The sequence below is a fragment of the Mytilus californianus genome, unplaced genomic scaffold, assembly GCF_021869535.1.
Source record: "Mytilus californianus isolate M0D057914Y unplaced genomic scaffold, xbMytCali1.0.p SCAF_10, whole genome shotgun sequence".
Lineage (NCBI taxonomy): Eukaryota > Metazoa > Mollusca > Bivalvia > Mytilida > Mytilidae > Mytilus > Mytilus californianus.
Window position 1 is genome coordinate 69,038,155 of NW_026262582.1, and position 26,931 is coordinate 69,065,085.

Consider the following 26,931-nt stretch of genomic DNA (forward strand, 5'->3'; position numbering starts at 1 on the left):
ACTATTGCAAAGATTTATACGTGTAAAAATAGTTCTAAAAATTACTTCATGTAATTTAAATTTATTTTCTAAGAGGCACAGAAGAATCTTATTTTTAAGACATATAAAATAAATTAATTCAAATAAATTTAAAAAAAATGCCGGTGCGTTTTATACGTCTTCAGCTGTTTTATCAACTCAGCCTTTGGTATATTTTTTAAGTCAGCATTAAAAACAAAAATGCAATCATTCCATCATTATGCAGTTAATCTATCATTTTATCCAATACATTTCATATCAAAATCAGAATGTATCTTTTGCAACAAAAAATATAATATTGCAAATTCACGTATTTTCGATACAAACAAAAAAACACTTTAGTTCCATATATTTACCTGGTGAAGTTGAAACCTATTTTTTTAATTGTATATTAATTTACCAACAGAGAATAATACAAAATATTATAAATGATTTATATAAGGTAGTGACGTACAAACAGGTAACTTTTCAAAAAAGGACTATGCAGAAACAAACAGATTTAGCAATCACGTCACTATAATCAGGATAATAACATAAACGATATCAGTTTTGATGCACCAGATGCGCATTTTGACAATCAATATTTCTTCAGTGATGTTCGAGGCTAAACTATTTGAAAATCCAAAGCTTATTAAAAGGATGAACAGTTATAAACCAAAAACGACAAAAAAAGTATAGACAAACGCCGGGAAAGGAGTCCGAGCTTCGCATATGAGAGATATATTTCTTAATTTAAATTGTTTCCAAAATTTTATAACAGCAAATTTTAATAACACAAATCCGTATTTGGGCCGTTTATACCCTCAGGGACTATCAGTTCACTAGCAGAGGATAAATTATGAATGTGTTTTCACGTGAGTTTAATTGGGTGTGATACAAACCTGTATTTGGTTATCACTAATGGACGGACATTCAATGAGAGAATTGTGGGTGTGTCTATGTGTGGTCACGTGAGTTTAATTAGTACAGATATTTACCCGATAATCGTATTTGGTTATCACTACAGGACGGACATTCAATGAGTGTTTTATCCTCAGACTGCTTCCAGTCATAGTCGGTAGATGCAATAACTACAGTATCTCCTATAAAGAAAATGGAAGATGCAAAACACTTATTCTTTGATTGTCGAAAAATAGAAATGTAAAGGGTATTTAATTCATATACTAGTATATCGACTGATTCATATTTGTATGATATTGGTAAAATTTATACTCAAACGGGCACTAGCTGTCACGATTTGACTCAAATTCTCATATTTGATTTATAACAATGTAAAAACATTTATCCAAATAATAAAAAGTCTAAAATAAACCATATACCGGGCATGGGCTCGATAATATGTAGCTTCGTTTAGTGTGTTTTTTAGTCTAGACGCCATCTAATTAACTGTCGAGTTGACCCCCGAAGACCTCCGATTGCCATATAAGCGATATAAACATAAATATAGATATAAATAGATATCAGACTCGTGCATTTTGTATTTTTCTATGTCAGTTTAATTTCATATTATAGATTAAAAATATATGTTAATCATCGTTTTTACCTTTATAAGAATAATTTGTTGTGGATCGAATCAGTCAATCAAATGATTTACCTTTTTTTCACTTTCAATGTTGACATGTTTTTCTTTTAAATAATTTAACACGCACAATGCATGCGGTATCCATCTCTAGCTAAGGGGTTAAATTAAAGTTCACATGAATACGGATTCAATGAGGTCGAATTATTCACTTGCAAGTGAATAATTCATCATCAATGTTTCTTAGCTTATTTTGACAAAATTGAACCATACTGGCTTCTAAAAGCGATATATTAATTTACTATTTCACTTTCATTAATGATTGAACAAAACAAGTCATATTTTATAATTTTTATGTATCTCGTAGCTAGTGCCCCTTTAATCGATATATACTTTATTCTTTAGAACTAATTACCAAAACAACAGAGAATGAAACATAAAAAGTTAACAAACAATGATTAAGGTGATACATAGAGTAAATGTTTACAAATACACAAAAAAAAATAACAAAAAAAGAAAATAATAACACGAAATCATACATCTTATAAGTCAAATAAAATCAACAGTTACTGGGACTAAGGTCTTAATACAAACATATTTGAAAAATCTTAACGTGAAATGATTTCGCTTTGTTTTTTTAATATTCCATTGAATCTTGCTTCCATGAAGGGAACTAAATAAGTAATTGCTAATGAGACGACTATTAAGGTCAGGATACGGTCCTCATTTTTGTTTCTTAGCAATAAATGCAATGTATCTCTATTTTTTATTTTATTTTGTCCATTTTTCTCTTATCTTTACGTTGTTGGCCTGGTTTTTCTCAATTCTTCGTTTATGATCCCTTTTTCTGAACGCATTATTTGTATTCTGTAAACCTCACCAAGACCCTCAGATATCCATCAAAGATCAAAGGGCAAGGATGTAAAAACTTACGACTACCGTGAGGATTTGACAATGAGAAAAATACGACAGTAAAGTAAGCTCTACAGTTTTACACGGGAAACTCCACACTAAAATTTACGACAAAAAGGGATGATTTTTCGTTACCTATTGTTAATTTTTAATTATACATGATCTATGTATTACTGGTAAGTTATTAAGTCAGGGATTTCGTTACCACCAATTGAAACCTTTACTGAATTCTTCCATAGATATAAAGATTTGGTTTTGAAGTTTGGATGTACCTTGTAGAAAACTTATTTCAAAAGGGAATGCACATCCTCATTTTTACGGAGATGTAGTTCACTGTGCCCGTAAATTTAGAAACGATCCTTGTAATCTTATCGATCCTTTGGATAAATTTATCCTTAAAGGTTACCAATTCAACACTGTAATTAGATCTTTGAATATTGTTTGTATTGGTATTAATATTGATTTTGTAATCAGTAAATTAAAAGCAAACATAATATTATTGTTATAAACTAGCAAATCTGCATTTTCATGGATCTACATTCTGTCGATAACTGTATTTTGGCATTGCACAAGGTCATGTTTTTTTTTTCTTTTACTGTTTATGACGTCTTAACACTAAATCCATTGAATGTTATATGTGTACTGAGTGATAATTTAGTCTTAGATGCATGATTTTTTATCAGTTGTTATTGGATTCGTACTAGCTGTCAGTAACTGCAAGTACCCTCAGATCTGCACTTAGCGTTTTTTTTATTTGGATGTACCAGTACCCGGCCACGTCCACGCTGTGTATTTGTTAGATGTATATCTATTTGTATCCATCTGGTGACTTAAGCCTTTATCAACTGATTTGTATAGTTCGCTCTTATGTTGTACTAAATTTTTGTGTCATTTTGGTCACTTGTGAAGAGTTGTCTCATTGCCAACCAAACCACATCTTCTTTTTTTTTTAACCTATGTATTAAACGCCTCGAGATTACAAAATGTGGAACAGAAACAAATGTTGTTTTCTACTCCATTGGTATATAATTATGACTTAACCTACCTGTTTCCCATGTGCTGACATCTTCTATAAAAGTCAAAACCGGTCTGTATTTCAAATCAACAGCTACCATGACTTCAGCTTTAGAATTTCCTTTCATTTTCATATTATATGTACTCGTCACTAGGATGATAAACTCTTCAACAAACATTGAGACTTCGGCAATTGTTTTGCCTTCTAACTTCAACGGCATGTACATCTCTTTGGTCATGCCAGTTGAGCCTGTAAATAGAATATGCCTCTTTTCATACATATTTTGTTTTATCAAAATGAACTTATTTAGAAAATCGATTTCAATCCTCGAGATCTGGGTTCGCAGTATCAGGCTCGTGTATTATTATTGACGTCTGACAAAGACAAATTGGTCGTAAGTAGTACTGTTAAACCTTGTGTTGTGAGAAAACCGTACAATCATCCTAGGTATCCCTACGTATATTAAGAGTTTTATCTGTTATAAGAAAGGCGTTATAGCATCCGGGGTTTCCCTGGGTTTTAAAAAGAGCGACCATACCATCGCGAGTATCTCTGAATGGCATCATTGTGTGTCATGTGTTGTCTTAACAGTGTACAATCATTTCTTAGCAGATTGATTGCTTGCCTTGTGTTTTAGAAATAACGTACACAACATTCTGAGCATCCCTATATGAATGCATTGTTTTACCTGTTGTTGTACGAAGAGCGTGCATAACATCATGAGCTTGCCTGGGCGGATTAACTTTTAACCTTTTGTTGTATGAAGAACTTACATATATTACTATATCTTTTTGATTATACCTGTTCAAATTTCTTGTTTGACCTTTTGTTTTAAGAAGAGCAAACATAGTGTATTGAGTATCCCTAAGCGGATTTATTGTTTTACTTTTTAATTTTGTTGTAAGAAGAACGTTAAATCATCCTTAGTATCCCAGAATGGATCAATTGTTTTACTTCTTGTTGTTAGTAGATCGTGCATAGTCAAATATCATTCTAAGAACCCCTGACCGTATTTATTGTTTTACCTTTTGTTGTAAGAAGAGCATACATTGCATCCCTAGTGTCCCTGAGTGGATTCGTTCCATCTGTTTGTCCAGCTAATATCTCGATCGCTTCAAGTGCTCCACTGATGTCGTCTCTTCGAGGTAATTCTTTGTGTATTGCAATACCAACTACGTTGCCATTGGGAATACCTGTATTATACATACATAATAAAGTTTACACAAGTAAAATATGAAATATGGCATTGGAAAAATCAGGTCACAATCACCCCATGGAATTCTTAAATAAAATAAGGTCCTAAAAATAATTCGCAAAGACTTTCGACTGACGGATTTTTCAATTTTGTTTGAGATGGGTGTCTTTCATTTCAAAGTGCAAAACACCTGACATTATAAGATCTTATTAGTATTGTATATGAGCAACAGCTATAACTGAAAGATATTATCGTGTATAAAATTCATTTTAGGTAAGGCCGTAGCTTCTATCTGATTGTGTCAATACAATTGTGTTTATTTCAAATATAAAATTCATTAGAAGTGATACTATAAAGAAGAGTTTTGATAGGGTTTACAGAATAAATAAATACAACGAAAAACTACAGAAAATTTGCCCAAGTAATAATACAGAAAATTGGAAAAAAAACTTATACAAAAAATGGGCCAGAAAAATAAGCAATTGAGAATAATGAGGTGCCCTAGTATAAAGAATTGAGATTAATGGTTACAAATGATAAGGAATAAAGAAAAATGTTCATATACGTTAAAGAATATAGAAATGAAGGACCCCGCATACAGCCCTGATAAAACAGCAGAAAAAAATCAATATTATTTCATGAAAGTATTGTCCTAAATTCTCGTGACATTTAATTTTATCAATCCCAGTGACATTGGATGAACAAAATGTAAAATTATCTGACTAATATGAATTTATTAAGCTCTTGCCCCATACGACTGTGCCATTATGCCATCATAAAGGTGCGTTCTAATGTTTAAAATCTTTATTTTTCAAGAAATAAATTTGGCTTAAGCATTAACCACCAGAATTTTTTGCTCTAATTTGTATATATCGTCATACAACAAATCTGTTTCAGTGGAAGGTAGTAGTCGATGATACATCTTAAAAATGCAGTTTAAACAGAAAGAAACAAACATTCAAATTTGGTAAAAATGTCTAACTTTTGAAGAAGTCAACACTGGAAAAAGCTGTAGACAGAAATAAACTACAAAAGTATTTATGTATATGTTGTGTACAAGATGCAAGTTTGTACAAATTATAATTTCTACAGAGATTTTGTAACAGTTAGGGAGCTACCATTTGATTTTTATGGGGGGGCTAGGATGAAATTTGAAAAAAAAATAGGCAGGTCAGGAGTTTTGAGTAAAAAAAAAGGCAGGATGAGCATCTTGGCAAAAAAAAAAAGGCAGGATGACAATTTGTGTAAAAAAAGTCAGGATAAACTAGTAAAAAAAAGGCAGGACCAAATAGAGTGAAAAATAAAAAGGCAGGACAGAGATTAGAACTAAAAAAAAAAGCAGGACAACATTTTTCATCCTAGCCCCCCATAAAAATCAAATGGTAGCTCCCTTATAAGTTTTTTGACACACACCTTCTTGCACCAGGTGATAAAAGTTAATCTTCTAAAATGTATCAGCTAAATGTCTTAAATTCAAATTTATATACTTCAACCTAACATTTAGTGCTATTCTCCTTGTCCTAAAACTCGAAATCAGGTCACCTGAATGGTATAAATTATATTTTAATTTTTCTCCTTATACCAAAACCATATCAATTAAAAAATCTTTTTGTGTTCTTATAATGTTTTTGTATCAGTGCTAAGTATTAGACTGTTTGATGTAGTCATGGAAATATGACAGAAATATGCGAAACAAAAGACGGTGTGCTTCTATCATACATATGTGTTAAGAGGTTCATAAAACACTGATTACTTGTACAAAAATTCTGTACAAATTATAATTTGTACAACATTACAATTTGAACACAACAGATGATATCATATGATGAATATGGATGTTTGGTTATGCTATTACAAACTCAGATGTTTATGTATGATATTACAAACTCAGATGTTTGGGTATGATATTACAAACTCAGATGTTTAGGTATGATATTACAAACTCAGATGTTTGGGTATGATATTACAAACTCAGATGTTTAGGTATGATATTACAAACTCAGATGTTTGGGTATGATATTACAAACTCAGATGTTTAGGTATGATACTACAAACTCAGATGTTTAGGTATGATATTATAAACTCAGATGTTTGGGTATGATATTACAAACTACTCCTCTTTACCTGGATTACATCTTCACTTTGAACATGTGACCTACATGTAACGTATTTTGTTGAAACATGACATATAGGTTTGTACAGTACTGTCAGAGATATATATGCGGATTTTGATGGAGTTTGATAGAGACATTTTTATAAGCAAACATTGTAAGATAAAGGGCAACAAAAAGATACAGAATAGAGAAAGATAAGCTTAAAAAAGATTAAGAATAGAGAATAATGGCGTGTTCAAATATAAAGAATAGAGAATAATGGAGTGTTAAAATATAAAGAGTAGAGAATGATAGACAAAATAGATAGAGAACAGATAAAAAACGCAAATAAGAATACTGAATTGAGGGACCCCCAACCAGACCCTCCGATATACATGATATATATATATATATATCTAATATCAGTCAGATTATACGTACAAAATAAAATATGTCTTACCTTCTAAGAAGTTTACAAATGAAAGGATAAGGGCTGGATATTTTCTACGATTGATCGCAAAGTTGAAAAAAGCTGAGTCAACCAGCTCTCCTGTAGTAGGGTTGATACTGTAAACAGCAAGTCCTTTGCTATTAGTATTTTCCTGTTAAATGATAAAACATATTCATGATCTTAAAATCAAATCCCAGAATTTTGTAACTGGTTCTAGGTTCAACCACTAGAATATCAATTTTGATTTGAACAGCTCTATTGGACAAAAAAAGAACACAAAATTATTTTATGAATGATTGAACCTCAGTGAATAATGTCTTTTTCAGACTTTTAATATGATGTTTTAAGTATAAAATGACCATTTATGGAACGACCATTTAACTTCAAAAGGTAGAGGCGGGATGGTTTTTTTCCTAAAAAAAAAATTCTGATTCCCAAACTGATTAAAAAAAATATTTTCGGTTCAAACAGAGGACAATAAAAAATATTCTGAATGCAGATATTCCCCATACCTTATACATTTTATAGTGTTAAATTTTGAACAAAATAATTTGATCGATAGCATTGAAAAACTAAATAAAATTGTTCGCTCAGACAAAAAACCATACCCCCCCCCCCCCCCCCCCCCCCCCTCTTGAAGTTGATACCTTAAGACTAAAATTCATTGCTAGTGCAATAACAATTGATATTTTCATCAAAATTGTAAACGTCAGAAGAAGACCATGTACATTAGATACTGGTACGAGCAGTGACTATCTACCCCAAGACAAAGATTGCCCAAACCGTAAAAATGGAACTTTTTTTTCAAAATATTTGGTTTTTAATGCTCCTAAACTTCATTTTGTCACTGGAAGATATTTGTCGTATTGACAATCAAATCACATCTTTTTCTGCTATAATATATTAGTGAATGGAAACGGGGAATGCGTCAAAAAGACAACAACACTACTAAAGAGCAGAAAACAGCCCAATGTAAACATGTTAAAAAGTACGTAAATGTCATGAACACTATTTCAATGAATGATCTCTGATCAGTGTACATGATTCAAATTATAAGAATTTCAATTACCTGTTGACTAGCAATAACGTCTGTTTCTGTGTTAAATTTTGGAGCAGTCTGTGCAAGCTTGGTCCAGGAAAGTTTTGGTTTTCCGTGAATTTCGAGTGATCCACCAGCTGTAACAAACAATGCTTTATCTCCACCAGCACCAAGATTGTTTTCTTCAACATTTCCTTAAGTAATCAATATACAAGTATGTAAAATAAGTAAACAATTAGTTTTCGAAACACTTATAGAAAGGAAACCGGATTTTATATGAGATGATGTTGTTCAATTTCGATCGTCGTCTTAGTGAAGCAATGTATTATCTTTCGTACACAGTTACACAGAATCAACAAGTTTTCTTCGGGGAAAAAACTAGGGTCTAGGGTACAGAAATAATGTCATTTTTCTGGACTTCTTCTGTTCCGGTAGTTAAACGTTTTCGAAAGTGCAAGAGGCGACGACCGTTTTGTTCCGCGAGGTGTAAATAATTATGATTAGGTTAGAAAGATTTTGGTCGTTCTCTTTAGAGTAAGAGGTCGTTAAGGCATCGTCCAAGTGGTTTCAAATGTTTTCCAAAAGAAGAATGGCAATACTAGCATCGTTCTATACTGTAAACTCAGAAATTATTGCGTGCATTTATTATTGCGATTTTGTCATTTCAGACTAAAATGCGATTTTAATTTTTGCGATATTGAGAAAAATCCTGTTTAATTCATATAAAAAATTTCAAAATACGAGTTTAAATTATTGCGATTATAACCCTGTCGCAGTTTTCGCAATAATAAAAACATCGCAATAATTTCTGAATTTTGTACAGTATCTTGAAATACACTGGTTCACCTGCCGTTGTCTGTTTTGCTCTAACAACAAGAGGGATTCAGATACCAGTATGTTGCAGGGAAGAAAACCTACGTGTTGGAAGTACGTCGACACGTGCAGTGACTAAAATATTCTTTTTTTCTATTGTAACATTTGCTTACAGGAAACCAGCTTTCATATTGATACTATTTAACGTGTACGTGTAGCGACTAAAATCATCCCCCCTATTTACTTACCTAGAAACGTGATGTGAGTGTTTGACAGAAATGGACAATCCTCTGATCCGATATGAAGCTCTCCGTCTACTTGGACCCAATGTACCTTTAGGTGGACCACAGTGTTTGGGTCCCAGACTAATTTACCAGTAGCTGTGATGACTATGGAGTATAACGTTGGTGGCTGTTCGTCTAGTAATATTGGTTGTGTGATTGTCAGGTTGTCATTTTCAGCTGGAGGCTACAGGAATAAATAGATATACCGTATAGCGGGTGTAAAATTTCGCGATTTTCATTGAATAAGGTATACAAAATATTTTGGCGGTTATTATTTTGGCGGATTCAAATCTTTTATCAATACCATTGCATGTGCACTTTTAAATTGGCGGAATTAATTTTGTCAATTTTGTTCTATCCGCGAAAATAAGCGAAAATTTACACCCCGCGAAAATAACCCGCTATAACATGATTGAGGGTCTGGATGGGGTAGTGGGTTTATAGAGATGAGAATAAGGGATGGATGGTTGGAGAGATATAGGCAAAAACAAAATTAGAAAAGAGAAGAAAAATGGACTAACAAAAGAATTGCGGAATAAAAAATAATGGGGTGCTAAAGTATTAAAGATAGAGATAAAGGGTAAACATATGAAAAATGGCGAAAATTACCCAATATTTTAAGAAACCAAAAACCCCCAACCAGGCCCTCGTTTATCTCAAACAGGAGTAAGATTATTAGAAATATGAAAAGTACCAAAATGTAAGTCAAACAATCAAAGATCTTAAAAACCTCAGCTGGCAAGCTATTTTTTTGGACTGGATGAGCGGCGAAAGAATAAAATTGCACGTGCTGAACTGTAATCGCAAATAAGCATTCAATGTCACTTTTATACGATTTGTACACATTTTAGAATTGACTGCATTTCCTGGATAGACAAATGAAAGAACGCTAAAACTAAATTTGGAAAAAATATATCTAAAGAAATATTAGCTAAATATGGCCTTTTAAATATACATGTATTTAACACTACTATTTGAATTACAAAACAAATTAAAAAAAATCATAAGCAGTTGTGTTATAGAATATGTGTCATTTCATTTGAGATAAAAAAAAAAAAAAAAAAAAGAAAAAAAAAAAGAAAAGAAAACATCAACAAAACAAAACAAAAAACAAAAAACAAAAAAACTAGCTTTAGCCATTTCTAAGAGCTATCGGTCAAAAGGATAACACACGATTTGAATCGTTTGACATTTTAATGTAGTTTTCGAATAATATCCCATTTATGTTTTATTAAACTACTTTAAAATGACAAGAATGAGATTTGATTCTATTATCATATATTTATCGAAAAGAAAACAAATGTTTAGATTTTCACTGTAAAAATGTTATCGTACTTTCAAATGTACCTATTTTTAATCAAATTATATGTAAACAATGTCTATAAAAATGTTCCTTTATATTCCATTTTATATTGTACTAAACCAACACGACGAGTCCGATTTTTCGAAATGGTAGTTCACAAGGTGAACAGTCCAATTGAACACTATTCTGACTAAGAGCCGACCAGTCTTAGCTTTTTACTCGTGAATGTCGCATGTGCTCATGAAAAGCAGCAAATACCAATTTCAAGTCTTCTTTACGACCAGGTCGATGTTTGAATCCAAGACATCCCGCAATAACGACGAACACGCTACCACGTGATCACCGAACTAGGCGTTTAAAAATCTTTTAAAGAAGACTTTAACTATACGTACAATTACGTTTTTTTTTTATTTTCAAAATTTCAATATAGTCGGGTAATCGAAATAAATAAATGTTTGTTTCTATATAATAAAAAAAAAACCACGAAAACTAGTAAATCGACAAAATTACTGTGTCTAATGATACACGCTTACTGACTCTATTTGTGTGCTCGATTAGATTAAATTGATAAGGAGCGTGATTTGAATTGTTGTTATCGCACCTCGGGTAAATTATGACGTTATGATTGGTTTAAAGCCGTCACCTGGTGACCCCCTATGGATCCGTAGGGGGTCAGTAGATTTCATATGGGGTTCATGACGTCATGTTTACTATTAATGGTGACGTCATCGATTAATGTTTTTGTATTTCATTGCTTATTTTTATACATAACTTAGCAGGAAAAGTCCCGTGTCCGATAAATTCGTTATACGGTTCACTACTGACCCCCTACGGGTCCATAGAGGGTTAATAAAATACATAGGAAATTCGGCCTTCGGCCTTACCCCTATGGATTTTATTAACCCTCTATGGATCCGTATGGAGTCAGTAGCAAACCATATAACTTATAATAGTGTCTGGATGGGAGGGTCTTCATTTCTTTATTCTATAATTTGTATGCACTTTTTTTGCTATAATTCCCTATTTTTTTGCCCCTGTCCTCCTTTATATTATAACACCCTATTGTTCTCCATTCTTTTCTTTTTTGGGGAGGGGGCTGGGGAGGGGCTATTTATCTCTTTTCTGTTTTACCGTCACGCTGTACCCAACGCAAATTATTCTCAATTCTGAAAACCCCATCAACATAACCAAGAAAATCCTCGTTACTGAAATCTGTCGCACTCGTTCTCACGACTGCATCAACTGCATGATTTCCACATTAAATTTCGGAACATAACGAACTTACTCCGCTAAGGTAGAGGACTTATTCTAGGGTGAACCTTTAAACGCAGATTTTAAAACAAAATGATAACAAAAAGTGACATAATAACTATATCATAGGCGGATCCAGGTGGACCCTGGGGATCCAGGGCCCCCCTTTTGTGGGAAAAGTTCGGTTGATTATATAGGGAATCACTGAAGCATGACTGGAGTGCCCCCCCCCCCCCCCCCCCCATTTAGGTCAGTCAGTGGGCCCCCCTTATGAAAAGTTCTGGATCCGCCACTGGATATATAAGGATTTGGCACGATACGGCGCAGAAAAAGCTCAACACAGTCTAGCATTTCCCCCGTGTCTAAGCCTTATACTTATAGAACCAATACACTATTATTGTGTATATATGTTTAAATATATACAGGTCTAAATTGAAAACAATGTTCAAACCTATGATTGCGTTGGATAAAAACTGCAATTTTTATACGTGTGCATGCAAAACAAATTTCTTGGTAGAAGGGTCTAAATACAGCACAAACAACATTTTCCAAAAGATCAAAAAAGTGAAAAAGTATATTTTAACAAAACGCATTTGACTAGCAGGTCGAACAACTGATGTTCTTAAACCTTGCCGACTGCAATTGGCGATGCCAAATAAACGGATAACCCGATGTAACAAAATGGATCTTATTATTAACTTATTAACAAACAGAAAACAATTAACTTGCGGAAAAGATGTTTAAATATATATACATGTTCCGGACCATATGAGTATTTGGACCGTACGCGTACGGATTTGGACCGTACGCGTACGGATTTGACCGTATGCGTACTTTTTCAAAATACGCATACGGTCGGACTGTACGCGTAAGGTCTGCCTAATATTAAGAAGTTGGTCAAGTTATTAAATACAAATGTATATTACAGATCAACATAACTTAAATCTCGAATTAATATAATTTAAAGTTCAATTGTAATTGAAACTTAATATTTTAACTATTTTAAAAAGTCACGCTAATTTAATCTGTTAATCTCCTGTATTTAGCATGTCAGTAATACATTATTTGAAATATGCTAACTGAAATTGAAGATATCGGAAGTAAACATAATATAAAGATTTGGTTTTGAAGTTTGGTTGTACCTGTAGAAAACTTATTTCAAACGGGATTGCACATCCTCATTTTTACGGCAATATTGTTTACCGTGCCCGGAAATTTAGAAACGATCCTGGTAAACTTATCGATCCTTTAAATAAACTTATTCTAAAAGGTTACCAATTCAACACTGTAATTAGATCATTAAATATTGTTTTTATTCGTACTAATATTGATTTTGTTATCAGTAAATTAAAAGCAAACTAAATATTATTGTTATATACATATACACATTCATGGATCTACAATCTGTCGATACCTGTATCTTCGCATTGCACAAGGTCATGTTTTTCTCTGACTGTTTATAACGTCTTTACACTAAATCCATTGGATGTTGGATGTGTACGGATTGATAATTTAGTCTTAGATGCATGATTTTTTTTATTAGTTGTTAGTGGCTTTGAACTAGCTGTCAGTAACTGCGAGTACTCTCAGATCTGTACTTAGTGTCTTTTTGTTGTTTGGATGTACAAGTACCCGGCCACGTCCACTTGTATTTGTAGTATTTGTATTTTTATCAATCTGATGAGTTAAGCCTCTTTCAACTGATTTTATAGTTCGTTCTTATGTTGTACTGTTACACCATTTCGGGGCCTTTTATAAATGTAGCTGACTATGCGGTATGAGCTTTGCTCATTGTTGAAGGCCGTACGGTGACCTATAGTTGTTAATTTCTGTGTCATTTGGTCTCTTGTGGTGAGTTGTCTCATTGGCAATCATACCACATCTTCTTTTTTATAATGTGGAAGGCAATTTTTTAGAATATTTAGGAACTTTACAAAAAAAATGCAAATACAAAGGAACATGCTTGAACAACACATGTAAATTGATGTAAAAAAAATATGACGTTCCTTGTGGTAGCAAGTGTCACCTTTGGAAAGAGTACCAAAATAGGATTCAGACATATAATTAAACAAATATTTAATTTCAATTGTTCGCCTATTCACTTTATTCATGTTATTTATCTAATTGTAATAATAACAATTTGTAAAACTAAAAAAAAAAAGATTTTGATAAATGTTTGTTTAGATTTAACCCATATGATCCCAAAACATGTATGGTTAGCTCGTACTGGACCGTACGAGTATACTCATACGGTCCGACCGTAAGCATATGGTCGGACCGTACGCGTACGGTCCAAATACTCATATGGTCTGGAACAAATATATTTCCAAATTTAGCGATTTTGTTCGATTTTATTTAGATGAATTGAATCAAAGGGGAAAATACTTTCAAAAATCTAAATAAAAAATAAAAATGATCATTACGTTCGTGTTATTGTAAAATGCAAACAAAAATGATTTTATTCTAATTTATAATAATATTTACCGAGCCGCTCCACGTTCCAGCATGATCGCTCCATTTAAGTAAATTTGCGTCAGATTCCGGACAGTGTGCTGCACAGACAGCAGTTAAAACAAAACAGAAAAGGAACTTTAATAGTTCCATTTTAAAGGTATTTTTCGTTATAATGAATTCGGAGTACTGGGTATCTTTTATATAATAGATGGTCCAGAGGGTCTTCACGGGTTAACTTAAACATTAGTCTTATTAAATGTGATAGATGAATAATACCACGTAAAAGTATAACTAAGCAGCTAAATGTATACAAGAGAATTGAATTAAATTAGGGTACAAAACGTATCGCAGTTTATATTCAAATGAAAATAAAATAAATAATAACTACGAAATCCTTATTACATGTAATACCTCAAGTTAATTATATATCACCGATGGCAGTCCATGTTATAATTAAATTAACCATGTACACATGTCTAACATTTTCTTTTCTAAAGATTCGTTATCGACGTAGATGTTTTGATAAATAAATGAGGCATACGAATAATTGTTTAGAAATCGTGATTTTGAAAACTGGTGATCCCTGTCAAGTGGTCAATCTGATAATAAGTGCTTAGTGGACGATTTAAAAAAATAAGAGTGTTAGTACAGTATAGTTTTATTCAGGCAAATTCAAGCACATATACAAAAATTCACAAGACAAGACAATAATATATCACAGGTTTGAACGTTGTTTTCAATTTAGACTTGTTTCTATATATATATATACTTTTAAAAAGGCATCTTATAATTTTTTTTTAAACTGTGCTTAGAAAAAAGCCTTGGATATCCAACAAAAGATTACATTGTATAGCTTATTTCCAATGGGTCCCTTGTTTTATTTTTTAAATTTGACCTTCACCAAAAAAAAAAAAAGAAAAACAAATTAGATGTTTCTTAAAAAAGAAATATAAAAGATCTCCCGTTTCTATATTTCTTGCTGTTATTTAATGCTGCGTTCAGACGTTATTCGAATTCGATTCGCATTAACTAATTCGAATTAGTTTAATTCGCATTCGAAACGTTTAACGTCCAAACGTAAATTCTAATTCGAATTGCAATGCGGGGCAAATTCGCTTTACTGTCCTAACGACGTTAACTTTTAATTCGTATTAACAAAAACGCATTTCTAATGCGAATTGGATAATGAGATTTAGCCAATTCGAATCAATTCGAATTAAAAAAGAAGAGTGTGTGAACGCGATTAGCGAATTCGACTCGCATTCGATTCGAATTCAATTCGAATTAAATGTACGTGTGAACGAGGCATAAACTTGTTCTTTAACTGCAAAAATCAGATTTATTTGGTATATCTTTTATGTTGGATTGTAGATTGTTCCAGTCTAGTATAGCATTAGAGACAAAACTGTTTTTATTAACGGTTTTAAATATTTGTTACGAAATAATTATTATGTGGAGCACTTCTGGTATTTTCATACTTTAAATCAAAATGTTCACACAAATACTCTAGCGTATGTCCATGATATACACATGATACATGTATATATAAAATGACTGAATAATAGCCAACGATAAATCTTACGGGGCGATGGATCATATAATTATGATACAGTACACTACAAAATATAATATATAACAAGCCTAAAAGGGTACAACATTACCCAAAATTAATAAAATCACGAACAAATGTTAAAATATTTCGGATAACAGATATCCTTCATCAGTATGATTATGATGTAAAATGAATCATATCTATCTATTTTGCTTATATCTTGAAATTTATACAATAAAACAGTTAAAACTTATTCATTTGGGAGGGATGTACAAGTACGCAGTCACGTTCAATTATTTAACCTAAGTCAGATCACCAGTGATGGTGCTACAAGGCTGAAAACACATTCTGTATATATAATTCGTCTAAATATCAGCCGAACAATGTTAGATTTGTAAATTTGCGGAAGCAAATTTTTTGTTCGTCACTGGCCGAGATTCGTACTGAGATATCGTGGCAACAAATCGCCTTGCACTATGCCCGACTCGCTTGACCACTCGACCACCTAGGCTCTACAATAATAAAGCTTTCGGTAGCCGGGTGTTACATTTCCTCGTCAGTTTTTATGAGGGGGCGGACAGGGTAAAGAGAGACAGGGAGAGAAGGGGTGAGAGAAAGAAGAGAGGGGCGGGAGAAAGGAGAGAGGGGGCGGGAGAAATGAGAGAGGGGCGGGATAAAGGAGAGAAGGGGCGAGAGAAAGGAGAAAAGGGGTAGATAAGGGAGACAAAAATGTTTATAAAAAAATAATAAAAGTGAGTCGGAAATTGATTTTTTTATTAAATTAGATAATACAAAGCTTGAAGAAAATGCTAATAAATGTCATAGTAGGCTTAATGAAAATGACCTCATAAATACGCCAAGCGTCGTCACTTATTCAATCATTACGATCTCTTATATACGGAGAAAGACTAAAAACTAACAGAATATCAATGATTGTATTCTGAATCCGTGCATTTTTAGAAACAAACATGTTACCATCCCTGTTTTTTAGATAAATTGTGTCAAAGTTGACCGATATGCAAAGAGTTTGACAGAAGAGGGTTGACGCTTCTGCATATCAAATAACGTTATTTTTACGGAGAGGTATGAAAATATGTAACGGGATCTGAATGGTGTTTGTTATTTTGTTTTCATTTCCCCTGTCCAGTTACTTACATTTCGTACTAACCGGGTGCATAATTAGCTTATAAAGAAATTCAAATCTTCAACTGAACCCTACTAGCCAAATTAGACAAGGGTGATGCCACCGCAACTTCCGTGTGTCAATTATTACATGCATGTTTAGGACGATTCAATACAATTAGAAATAGTTGTGTTTAAAAGACAAATTTAATGCAACCATCAAAATTAAAAGGTTAAACATTCTGTTAGTTGTAAAAATGATAGAAACAAACAATATCTTGATGAAATACATATTCTTAATCAAGTATACTGTATGGTGTAAACGTATGATTTTTATAATATATAAAGGCACTTTACAAATTGTATTCCAAATTTCACTTGAAAAGACAAAGTTCAACATTCTGTCATTCGTGAAAAATTATACAATATAAAATCCTGAGAATATATATGCACTCTCTATATAAGTAAAACACTCGGCGCAATATAAAAGTTCAAGCTTGAAATTGTAACATGTAGTCGTAGAAGGAGTAAGCAGGGCTATGTATTCTGCGTGCATTTATATATTATCTAAATGCCAAATTAAGCAACCTGCCATTTATAACAAAAAACAATCAAAAATCCTGACAATATGCGCACTTTTGGTATATATACTAACACCTGGTATACATAATTTAAAGTTAAATCTTAAAAACTTAGCAATAAGAAATAAACTGAATAAGCCCTCAGTTATATATACCAAGTCAGGGACGGGCGGTCATACGTACACGGGTAAAACAGTATGCTTCCGGGACCAAAATATATATTAAGCGTATCTGGTGATGGTCTATTTTATAAGGCATTTTGTGACAAAACATAATATTGTCTTTGATAGAAAGATGTCTCATGGGCACTACATCTCCTTATTTCATAATGGTTTGAGTTTTCTTCTGAAATACGAGTTGTTTAATTAAAGACTAACAAATTTGTACCTTACGAGATTGACATATGTTTGTATTATAATTAATATAACTAATGTTGTGAACGTGTTATTTTATCATTTGATAGATTTTATACTTGCTATAGTAAATATACTTATTAACTTTCAAATTCAAGGGACCAAATTATCTTTTCTAAATCTACAAATTAGCAGTATAAAAATTCTCGCCCATCCTGCATTTGTCCTGTGTTATCTAGATGTCTTTGGTTTTTGTGTGTCGTTAATTGGCCAGTTGCAGTCTTATTGAATCTCCCATATCTCCATTTACAACACTTTTATTTAACATACATACTTGTATATGTACTTCTTATAAAATCTCTTTTAAAGATCGTAAATACCCTCTGACTTGTGTCCCTCCCCAAAAAGACACCTTTGTTAATCATTTATGAATCGTTTTGACTCACCGTTTTATGAAATGGTGCATGTTTCATCTTCTGTACCTGTACAGCATGTCCAGCTCAAACAAACAAAAATACAACCATTCCTGTACACCGAAGCGTAAATTAACTTGAACCTATATTAAAATCAATCAGGTCCAGGACCAATCCAGTATATGTTATTATAATCCTTCGTAATTAATTCCATTTTCTATGTTCACATATTTAGAGTAATTTGGAGCTGGTATACTCAGCATATGATACATATTTCTTGTTGTGGAATACATTTTTCAGAATTTATTTTCATGCTTGTAGTATAATTATTGTGTGTGTGTATTTTTAGAATAGAAATCCAGATCTGGTCTGTGTTTCTTATACTAAACAAGGTGTTTCGGTTAAGGTCATGTATATATAGGCCTCTCCTCATGAGGTATACTTCCGAAATTATATCGAATCTAAACAGTCCAAAATCAGATATTTTTTTCTTCTTATTTAGCAGCATTTGGATTTCTACTTTAAAAAAAATTATTGGGAAACGGCGTGCATCAAACTCAGTTGCAAATTCAATGCAAACAGGCAGCTTAACAGTCAGTGAAAATAATATTGAGGTTCTTGAAGCAGAAGAAACAACACTTCTATCTTGTGAAAGGACAAGACAGGGACTAGCTATAAAAAAAGCAACAAATTTGATCGATTTTTATTAAAACGAGATTTCTGTACATTAGTTTTTCATGTTTGAGGTCGGAAGACAAGAGAAAGTGGTGGGAGAAAGGAGAAAAGGGGCGGGAGAAAGGAGAGAAGGGACGGGAGAAAGGAGAAAGGTACCCCCCTGTCCGCCCCCTCATTTATCTAGCGTCGTAACACAGTACATGATATTGATATATATTGAACACATGGGTTAACGTAGTAGACTAAATATACCTTTCACACATAGCATGTTGAATTTGTATTAGATATCACATCTAAATCTACACCTTGGACCCAGACCAAGGATAAATTTAACCACCTAATTCTGTACAACTTGCAATTGTGTTGTCATCCCTTTGCCCAGACAACTATACAAAGAAGAGAAATATAGATTCCACCATTGCAACAAGTGTGTTACGATATTTCTCCACTCGAGACAGTTAAATTTTAATATTTAAAGCGCGAGGCTTGCCGAGCTCTTTAAATATTAAAATTTAATTGTTGAGAAATATCGTAATACACGAGTTATAGTGGTGGAATATATTTCTTTAATGATTTTTATCCTTCCTTTTCAAAGATTTGCAGAAAGTTGTGTTCGTTATATGTGACTTCATCAGGCATGGTCGCCTTTTTTCATGACGTCACAATCGGGAATTTAGAAGAAACCAAGAAAATTTAACGTCATAATTAAATTTCGACCAATCATTTGCCGAGAACAGACATTTCACTAGATAGGAGAACAATTTTTTCACAATCGGTTGGGAAATGTGAAAAAAGTGACAAAATTAGAGAAGGGATAATCGAAATTATTATATACTTAGAAGTAAATACAGATAAATTGTATGTGTAATACAATCATTGGCAAGCATACTGTATCAGCCACCCGTGATGATATCGATATCAGCACTGTTGTAAAGGCTTTATCACACCTTTAATCTGTATGACGTCACGTCATCGATTACAGTCACTGTTGCAAAGGCTTTATCAAACCCCTAATCTGTATGACGTCATGTCAAACCTATAATCTGTATGACGTCATTTCAAACCTCCTTATCTGTATGACGTCATGTCACATAAAAAGCATCTATTTGAGGTATATAATAAAGTGTATATGATACGGCTTTTTCAATATCACACACCATATCAACCCTCAACCAATATAATCCCTCGAGCAGAGCTCTTGTGATTATATTGGTGTCTAGGGTTGATACGGATGTGATATTGAAAAAGCCATATGATATTCTCTATTAACATTATATCAGAGCTGACGTGAAAATCATTCTTGATCTAGTATCCAAATATTTTGTATTTCTACACATAAATCTTAATCTTGCATTTACTGTTTTAATGAAGTTCGAAACTATTTTGTTCAAAATTCCAAAATTGATCTAAACATTTTTCTACTTTTCCAAATTTTGTAGAAATAATACATGAGTATTTAAAATAGCGCTATCAACAGCATATAGAATTAATTTATCTTCTTCAACAATACTGATTGACATATCATTAATTTATGTTAAAAATAAAAGCGGTCCAAGGATACTTGAGTCTGAGTGATACATTTACATGTAGGTATATTGTATGCTCTCATATTGTCTAAAATAAAATAACAAGTTCAGATGGAATATGTTTAGAGAACAACCATTGAACTTCAAAAGGCGGGAGGTGGAGGGAGTCCTATAACATATGACCTCGAGGGCATTATTTACTATTTCTATTTACTATTTCTGACTTATTTTTTGTTACTATCAATGTGCCACCCGAAATGAAATTATCGGTTTAAAAACGTTATAAATTGAATAAGAATGCGAAGTCATATGTTATAGGACTGGGGGGGGGGGGGGGGTGGGTGGGGTGGGGGGGGGGGGGGGTATGTCTTTTTTCTTAAACAAATATTCTGATTCCCAAATTGTTGGAAAAAAATATTCTTTTCAAGCAGAGGACAAAAAAAATGTATTCTGAATCCAGATTTTCCCCATACCTTCTAGTGTTAAACTTTTTTTGGATTGTAAGCATTGAAGCGCTTCGCGTGAAAAAACAAATCTGACTCAAACAAAAACCATACCTTCCCCCTCTGAAGCTAAATGGTTGCTCCTTTATGGTCCATATTGTTTTCTGCTGAAAATAAATTTATTGGTGGTTTATCTAAATGGCAATGCTTACATGCATTATCTTGTGCCATTTTCGTATCCATTTTCCTTCCTTTGCAAATATTACAAAATTTAAAACAATTAGACATTTGTTTATTTTCAAAACTATGAATACTGTTATACAATCTATAACTTTATTAAATTGTTGATTTTCATAGTGAGGTGAAGGATTTGGAATATCTTTTTCATCAATATTTGAAAGTTACAACTGTTTTTTTTTTTTTTTTATTTTGTATTGCAAACGACTCTCTCTGTTTGTTGAATTATTATTACTTTCTAAATTAGCTGGATGTTCATATTGTATTCCAAGTTTCCTGCATCTCGTTATCATATATATGTGATCAGCAAGAGGATCATACTGATTGTTAAAAGAGTTTGGATTTGTTAGAATATTGTTTTGATCAGGTTTTTCATTTTCATCTTAGCTTAAAGAACCATAAAAAAAAATTGTTAAGTTGATAATCCAAAGATTTTGCTATTTTCTTGGATGCTATTTTAAATTTGTGGGGAAAATACTGCTCAGCAGTATAAATGTGTTCATGATCATCTTCTGTTTGTGGTTTTTCTACACCAATTTCATGTACTAATTCAGAGTCAGTTTTATGCAATTTCTTGCAATTTTTTTTTGGAGGGGTTAATTCTTTTTTTCTTCATGATTTTTCAAATCTTTTCAAACACTTTTTGGTTTTTTTTGGCTTTGTCTTTTTTTTTTTTTCAATAATTTGTTTTGGGTTTTTCTCCAAAAATTTACCATTTTTACATTGATTATTTATTATTTGTGATTTGCACATAAAAGCAACAAATACTGATATGGCAGGAGATACACACCAAACACAATGTGTAAATTATTTTATCAGTAATTTGTGCATTTTTTCTTTGATGTGTTCTCCCTGATAATGTCAGTATCAGTGCACTGGTCATGATAAAAAAAACTATAGGGTCAATTTTCTATTGACATGCGAGAGTGCACAGCAAAAGGATCTACTTTCCCTTTAATTGACAAAATGTTTTTTTTCGCAGAAACACACCACCAATATGGTGAATGACACACTTGTCATTGTTTGAAACTTTCAGTAAAGTTAGTTGAGCCTTTTTGCACGATTAGGCCAAATAAAAAAAAATGTGTGTGTCCTATTACCCTACCCTCCCTATTTTTTAAGATCAAAACTAGCCTACCCTAAAGTTCTTTTTTTTTATTTTTCAATAAGCACTGTTAAAGTCAGATTTTCCCTCCCATAGACTCAATGTAAAAAATATGATAAAATAAAAAAAATCCCAACCTACCTACCCTATTTTGTTTCAAAGATGTAATGGTAAACACATATATTATTTTTTTTGGCCTTGTGTAAAAATTTGAACAGAAAATGTACGAAAAACCTGATAAACTTTAAAAAATTGCTGTATCTGCAATATTATTGATAGCTTTCCTTAATATTCACAAGGACATATAACTATTCATACATAGTCTGGCATGCCTGGTGCTGTTCCAAGTTGTCTTCTTTTTCTGTTTCTTGAGAAGTATTTGTTTTACCTGTTCAGTCACTATAAAGTGTTACAATTCATATTTAGATGCAACACATAAATAGTGACCAAAAAGGTACTGCATTCGCATGAGAGAAGCTAGGGAAAAAATGAAATGTTCACATTTTCAACATTTTTGTGGTACTATCATATAAAATTAAGGAGATGTAAAGTTGGAGACTGCTGCTGAATAGAAATGTTATTGCTCACCTGATACCTGTTTTCAAATAAGTCCATATTAGATGTTTAAGGGTCCAAAATTAAACTTTGTTTGATTTCAACTGAAATTAAATTTTTGGTGTTTTTTTTATATGCTGAATCTAACAATGTTGTAAGATTTTGGATATCAGACCATACTAGGTAAATAATTCAATTTACTAAATTAAATGTCCCATTTCAAATTTTTAAGATCTTTGACCACAATTATATTATGTAAGAAACCTATATTATGTCAAAAATTAAATTTGATCACAATCCAAGTTCAGACAGTATCAAGCTTGAATATTGTGTCCAAACTTGCTCAAACTGTTCATGGTTGGATATCTGCGGTCATATCAGGCTGGGTACGTCCAGGAACCTTATAAACATAGTACAGAAACAACAAACGTTACAAAATAAAGTGTCTCTCATCAATTAAGTCATATAAAACCACTTATTATCATCATTGATACAAAAGCATAAAGCACAAATATTCAACTCTTGGAGTTATTTTGAATAAATAGGCTTCGATTACCTATATTTACTTAATTATTTATTTATTTATTGTAATATTCATTTTATTTAATTTTGCGTTCGGAATGTGGGAAAATTTTGGTTCATCCTTTTTTATTTATACTGTAATCTTAAAAACATCACAGTGATCATAAATTCCACAGTTCGGTCCGGGTTTCATACCAAAGTCCGGGTCCGGAGTCCGGTCCGGTCCGGGTTTCAGTGCGTACCATCAGGCTGCGCTCGGCGAAGCATTGTATTGCATTTTGGTTGGTTCCTTTTTTTTTTGTCATGAAAATTAATTTGTAATGGTGAATTTGGTATATATCCATAGGTGTTGATTTCTTAAAAAGATTGAAATGTGCACCTGATAAAAGTACATGTATATCCACATTCAGTAGAGTGAAAATGTTTTGATCAGGTTTAAACTGACGCATTAAATATACAGGCGACTGCGTCATTATCACTGTTGATATGGGGAATTCTGTATCAAATCAATATTAGTCATGGTTGACCAAAGAACCGGATTTTACTACCTTTGCATATGACCTACGTTTCTCCCTAGATTTATTGCTTGCAGAGGGGTTTCTGTGTTCCCATGGCTGGACGGAACTTTTACACCATAAATATGATCATTAATAATGATATTGTGACTTTTAATGAGGTACCTGTGATTATTTAGGAAATTTACTTTCGCTGTCACTGACAATGGAATGATGAAGCACATGGCAGACGATGAAACATCGCGTAAGATAAGTTAAAGGTTACATACCTTCTAAAATTTAAACTGACCATTTTCCGTGCGTTCATCGTGTATCGTGCGTGTTGCGTGCGTGTATCGTGCGTGTATTGTGCGTGTACCAATCGTGCGCTCATCATTCATCATTCCGTGTGTTTTACTGTGTAACGTGCGTGCATCGTTCGTTCATTCTTAACCGTGTATCGTGCACTCAACAATCATTCATTCTTAACCGTGTATCGTGCGTTCATCAATCGTGTATAGCCGTGTAACGTGCATTCGTCAATCGTTCATCTTTAATCGTGTAACGTTCATTCATTGTGGTTTTTATATGATAGTAGGTTATAGAGCTCACCAAAGCTTATATTTTATCTGTTACAGTGTATATATGTTCCGATTTTAAATAAAATTTACATTTTTACTTACTTTCTTGTGAACTCTTAATTAACTTCATCGTACATAACGTCCATACAGATTCATGACTTTTTTTGTGTAAAATTTATTTATCGTCTGTAAATATTTCGTGTTTATTCAGTGAGTCTTGGCTGGGACTGACACATTTTAATATAATAATACATGTTCTACATACAAACAATAACATGATGACATTTCTACGACAGAACAGTTAAAATTGGAATTTCTATTCAACTGAGCGAAATGGGCTAAAAAATATACTGTTGAACAGCTGTTATTTGTTAAAAATATTCTGTCAATTAAAAACAGAAGTGCTTTTGCAAGTATTAGATGTGGGGTAGCTCCACTAAAATAGAAACTGTACGGTATGAAAGAAAAGAAGTCCACGAGATGACATGTTTTGTAGCTCTACTATTGAAGATGAACCTCGTGTCCTTTTAAAATGCCCATTATATGTAGATTTAAGACAAATCATGATACATTAAGCTAAACATGCTAATGAACATTTAAACCAATTATCAGATAGCGAAAAATTTATATTTTTATTTAATAACGACAATGTTGCTGCTATAGTTGACAAAAACATCAACAATATTTTATTGAAAAGAAACGGTATTTTATTTCACTAGTTCTTAAAGAAACAAATGTTTTATTTTCATTTAGTATAGATGGACACTGTAAATTTTAAATGTAAATGAGTAAAAATATGTTTATATGTATATATTGTGTCTTAAAAGTCTCTCATAAATCTTTTTAAGATTGGTGCATACAATGCAAATGTTATAATGTTTTATGTTTATTTCTGTGAATCTCATTTTATGTTTGTATGTGGTGAAACTATAATAAAATAGTGAATCTAAAAATAGTGTAACTATAAACTTCACTTAAAGCTATACATTACTTGAATCAGAAAATTAAAACCAACAGTGTCAGAATTAGATTTTTAAGCTGACAAATTTTTGTCCCTCAAAGGGCATTTAATACCATTGATATACTACAGCACCAATCGCAATATACATGTACATATATTTCGGACATCTTATCAGTAATAACGTTCAACTTGAAGCATTTCTCCAATGTTGAACTATGGTAGATTATAATTCTTCGCTTATTTAGCAAATTCATATTCAACTAAGATATTTTCAATCATTTAAGTTTTGATAAATACCATTACAAATATCCTATTTGTCTCAGTTTCTGATGGTCACATGCACATGAGGGTATTCCATTAAGAAAATACAATATACAAGGTTGTCGGGTAAATTTGGATTGCGGATTAAGATGTTAGATGTCAAACTTGAATTAACAAACTGAGCCGAATTTAACACAAATATGTATTTTCTCTTCAACAGTGTTTTTATTCTCTGTTCTTTATTTTCATTTAAACTAAGCTAGATACGTTTTGTGGCAAATTAAATAAAAATAAACATTATATATATTTTAAGGCATTTTGTAATTAAACAAGTATAAGATCAGGCAAATATATCACGTATTCCTTAAGAATGATTTTAAATTGAGGAACTTTTTAACTTGAAATTGTGTTTACGGGTTTAAAATATAGTCTTTTTTTATTTTCTGATAAAAAAAGTTAAATATATGGTATTATCATAACAAGTCTTTATTCGAATAGAATAGACATGTAACACTTTCTCGGATTCACTTTTTATCGTGTTCATGATTGCATATCCGGGACATCGTTTTTAATGTATGAACAGTCTCCGGGACAAGTTTGCACTCCCGCTGAGTGCAAAAGTTGTCACCTTAATTTTTGGAGTTAAGTCAAAATGAAGTTAATAACTTGGTTGGTATTGGTTCCCTGATATTTGTCCTAAAAAATTTTGGCTCTAGCACCACTGTTGAAAAAGTAATGCCCCTTTTTTCAACAATTTCCTCAGAGGAAAAGTAGTTTTCCTCAAGGGAAATCAAATTTCCCTGAAGGAAAAAGATTTTTCCTTAAGGGAAATTGTATTTTCCTCAAGGGAAAAAGATTTCCCTTAGGGAATTTGCTGCATTAATATTTCCTTTGAGGAAATTCTATTTCCTGTGAGGAAATTTGCGGCTTCAAATTTTCCTTTGAGGAAATTCTATTTCCTCTGAGGAAATTTGAGGCTTCAAATTTTCCTCTGAGGAAATACTTTTTCCTGTGAGGAAATTTGCAGCTTCAAATTTTCCTTTGAGGAAATACTTTTTCCTGTGAGGAAATTTTGTCAACAGCAATTTCCTGTGAGGAAATTTTTGACAAACACTTTTCCTTGAGGGAAAATTCAAGACCACAAATTTCCTCTAAGGAAAACATTGTTCTCCAAATTTCCTCTATGGAAATTTCTCTCATTCA

At 32.4% G+C, this 26,931-nt stretch overlaps 1 protein-coding gene across 1 annotated transcript in view; it reads right to left on the reverse strand.

Moving 5' to 3' along the window:
• Positions 1–14,497, reverse strand: part of LOC127719149 (cell migration-inducing and hyaluronan-binding protein-like) — a 33,165-nt gene extending 18,668 nt beyond the window's left edge. Inside the window, exons 1-6 of the mRNA XM_052225171.1 lie at positions 14,378–14,497; positions 9,304–9,523; positions 8,273–8,436; positions 7,213–7,354; positions 4,490–4,657; positions 996–1,100 (exon numbers count right to left, since the gene is read on the reverse strand). Of these exons, the coding sequence (XP_052081131.1) occupies positions 996–1,100; positions 4,490–4,657; positions 7,213–7,354; positions 8,273–8,436; positions 9,304–9,523; positions 14,378–14,497 (919 nt within the window). The remainder of the gene's footprint in view (positions 1–995; positions 1,101–4,489; positions 4,658–7,212; positions 7,355–8,272; positions 8,437–9,303; positions 9,524–14,377) is intronic.
• Positions 14,498–26,931: the final 12,434 nt, after the last annotated feature.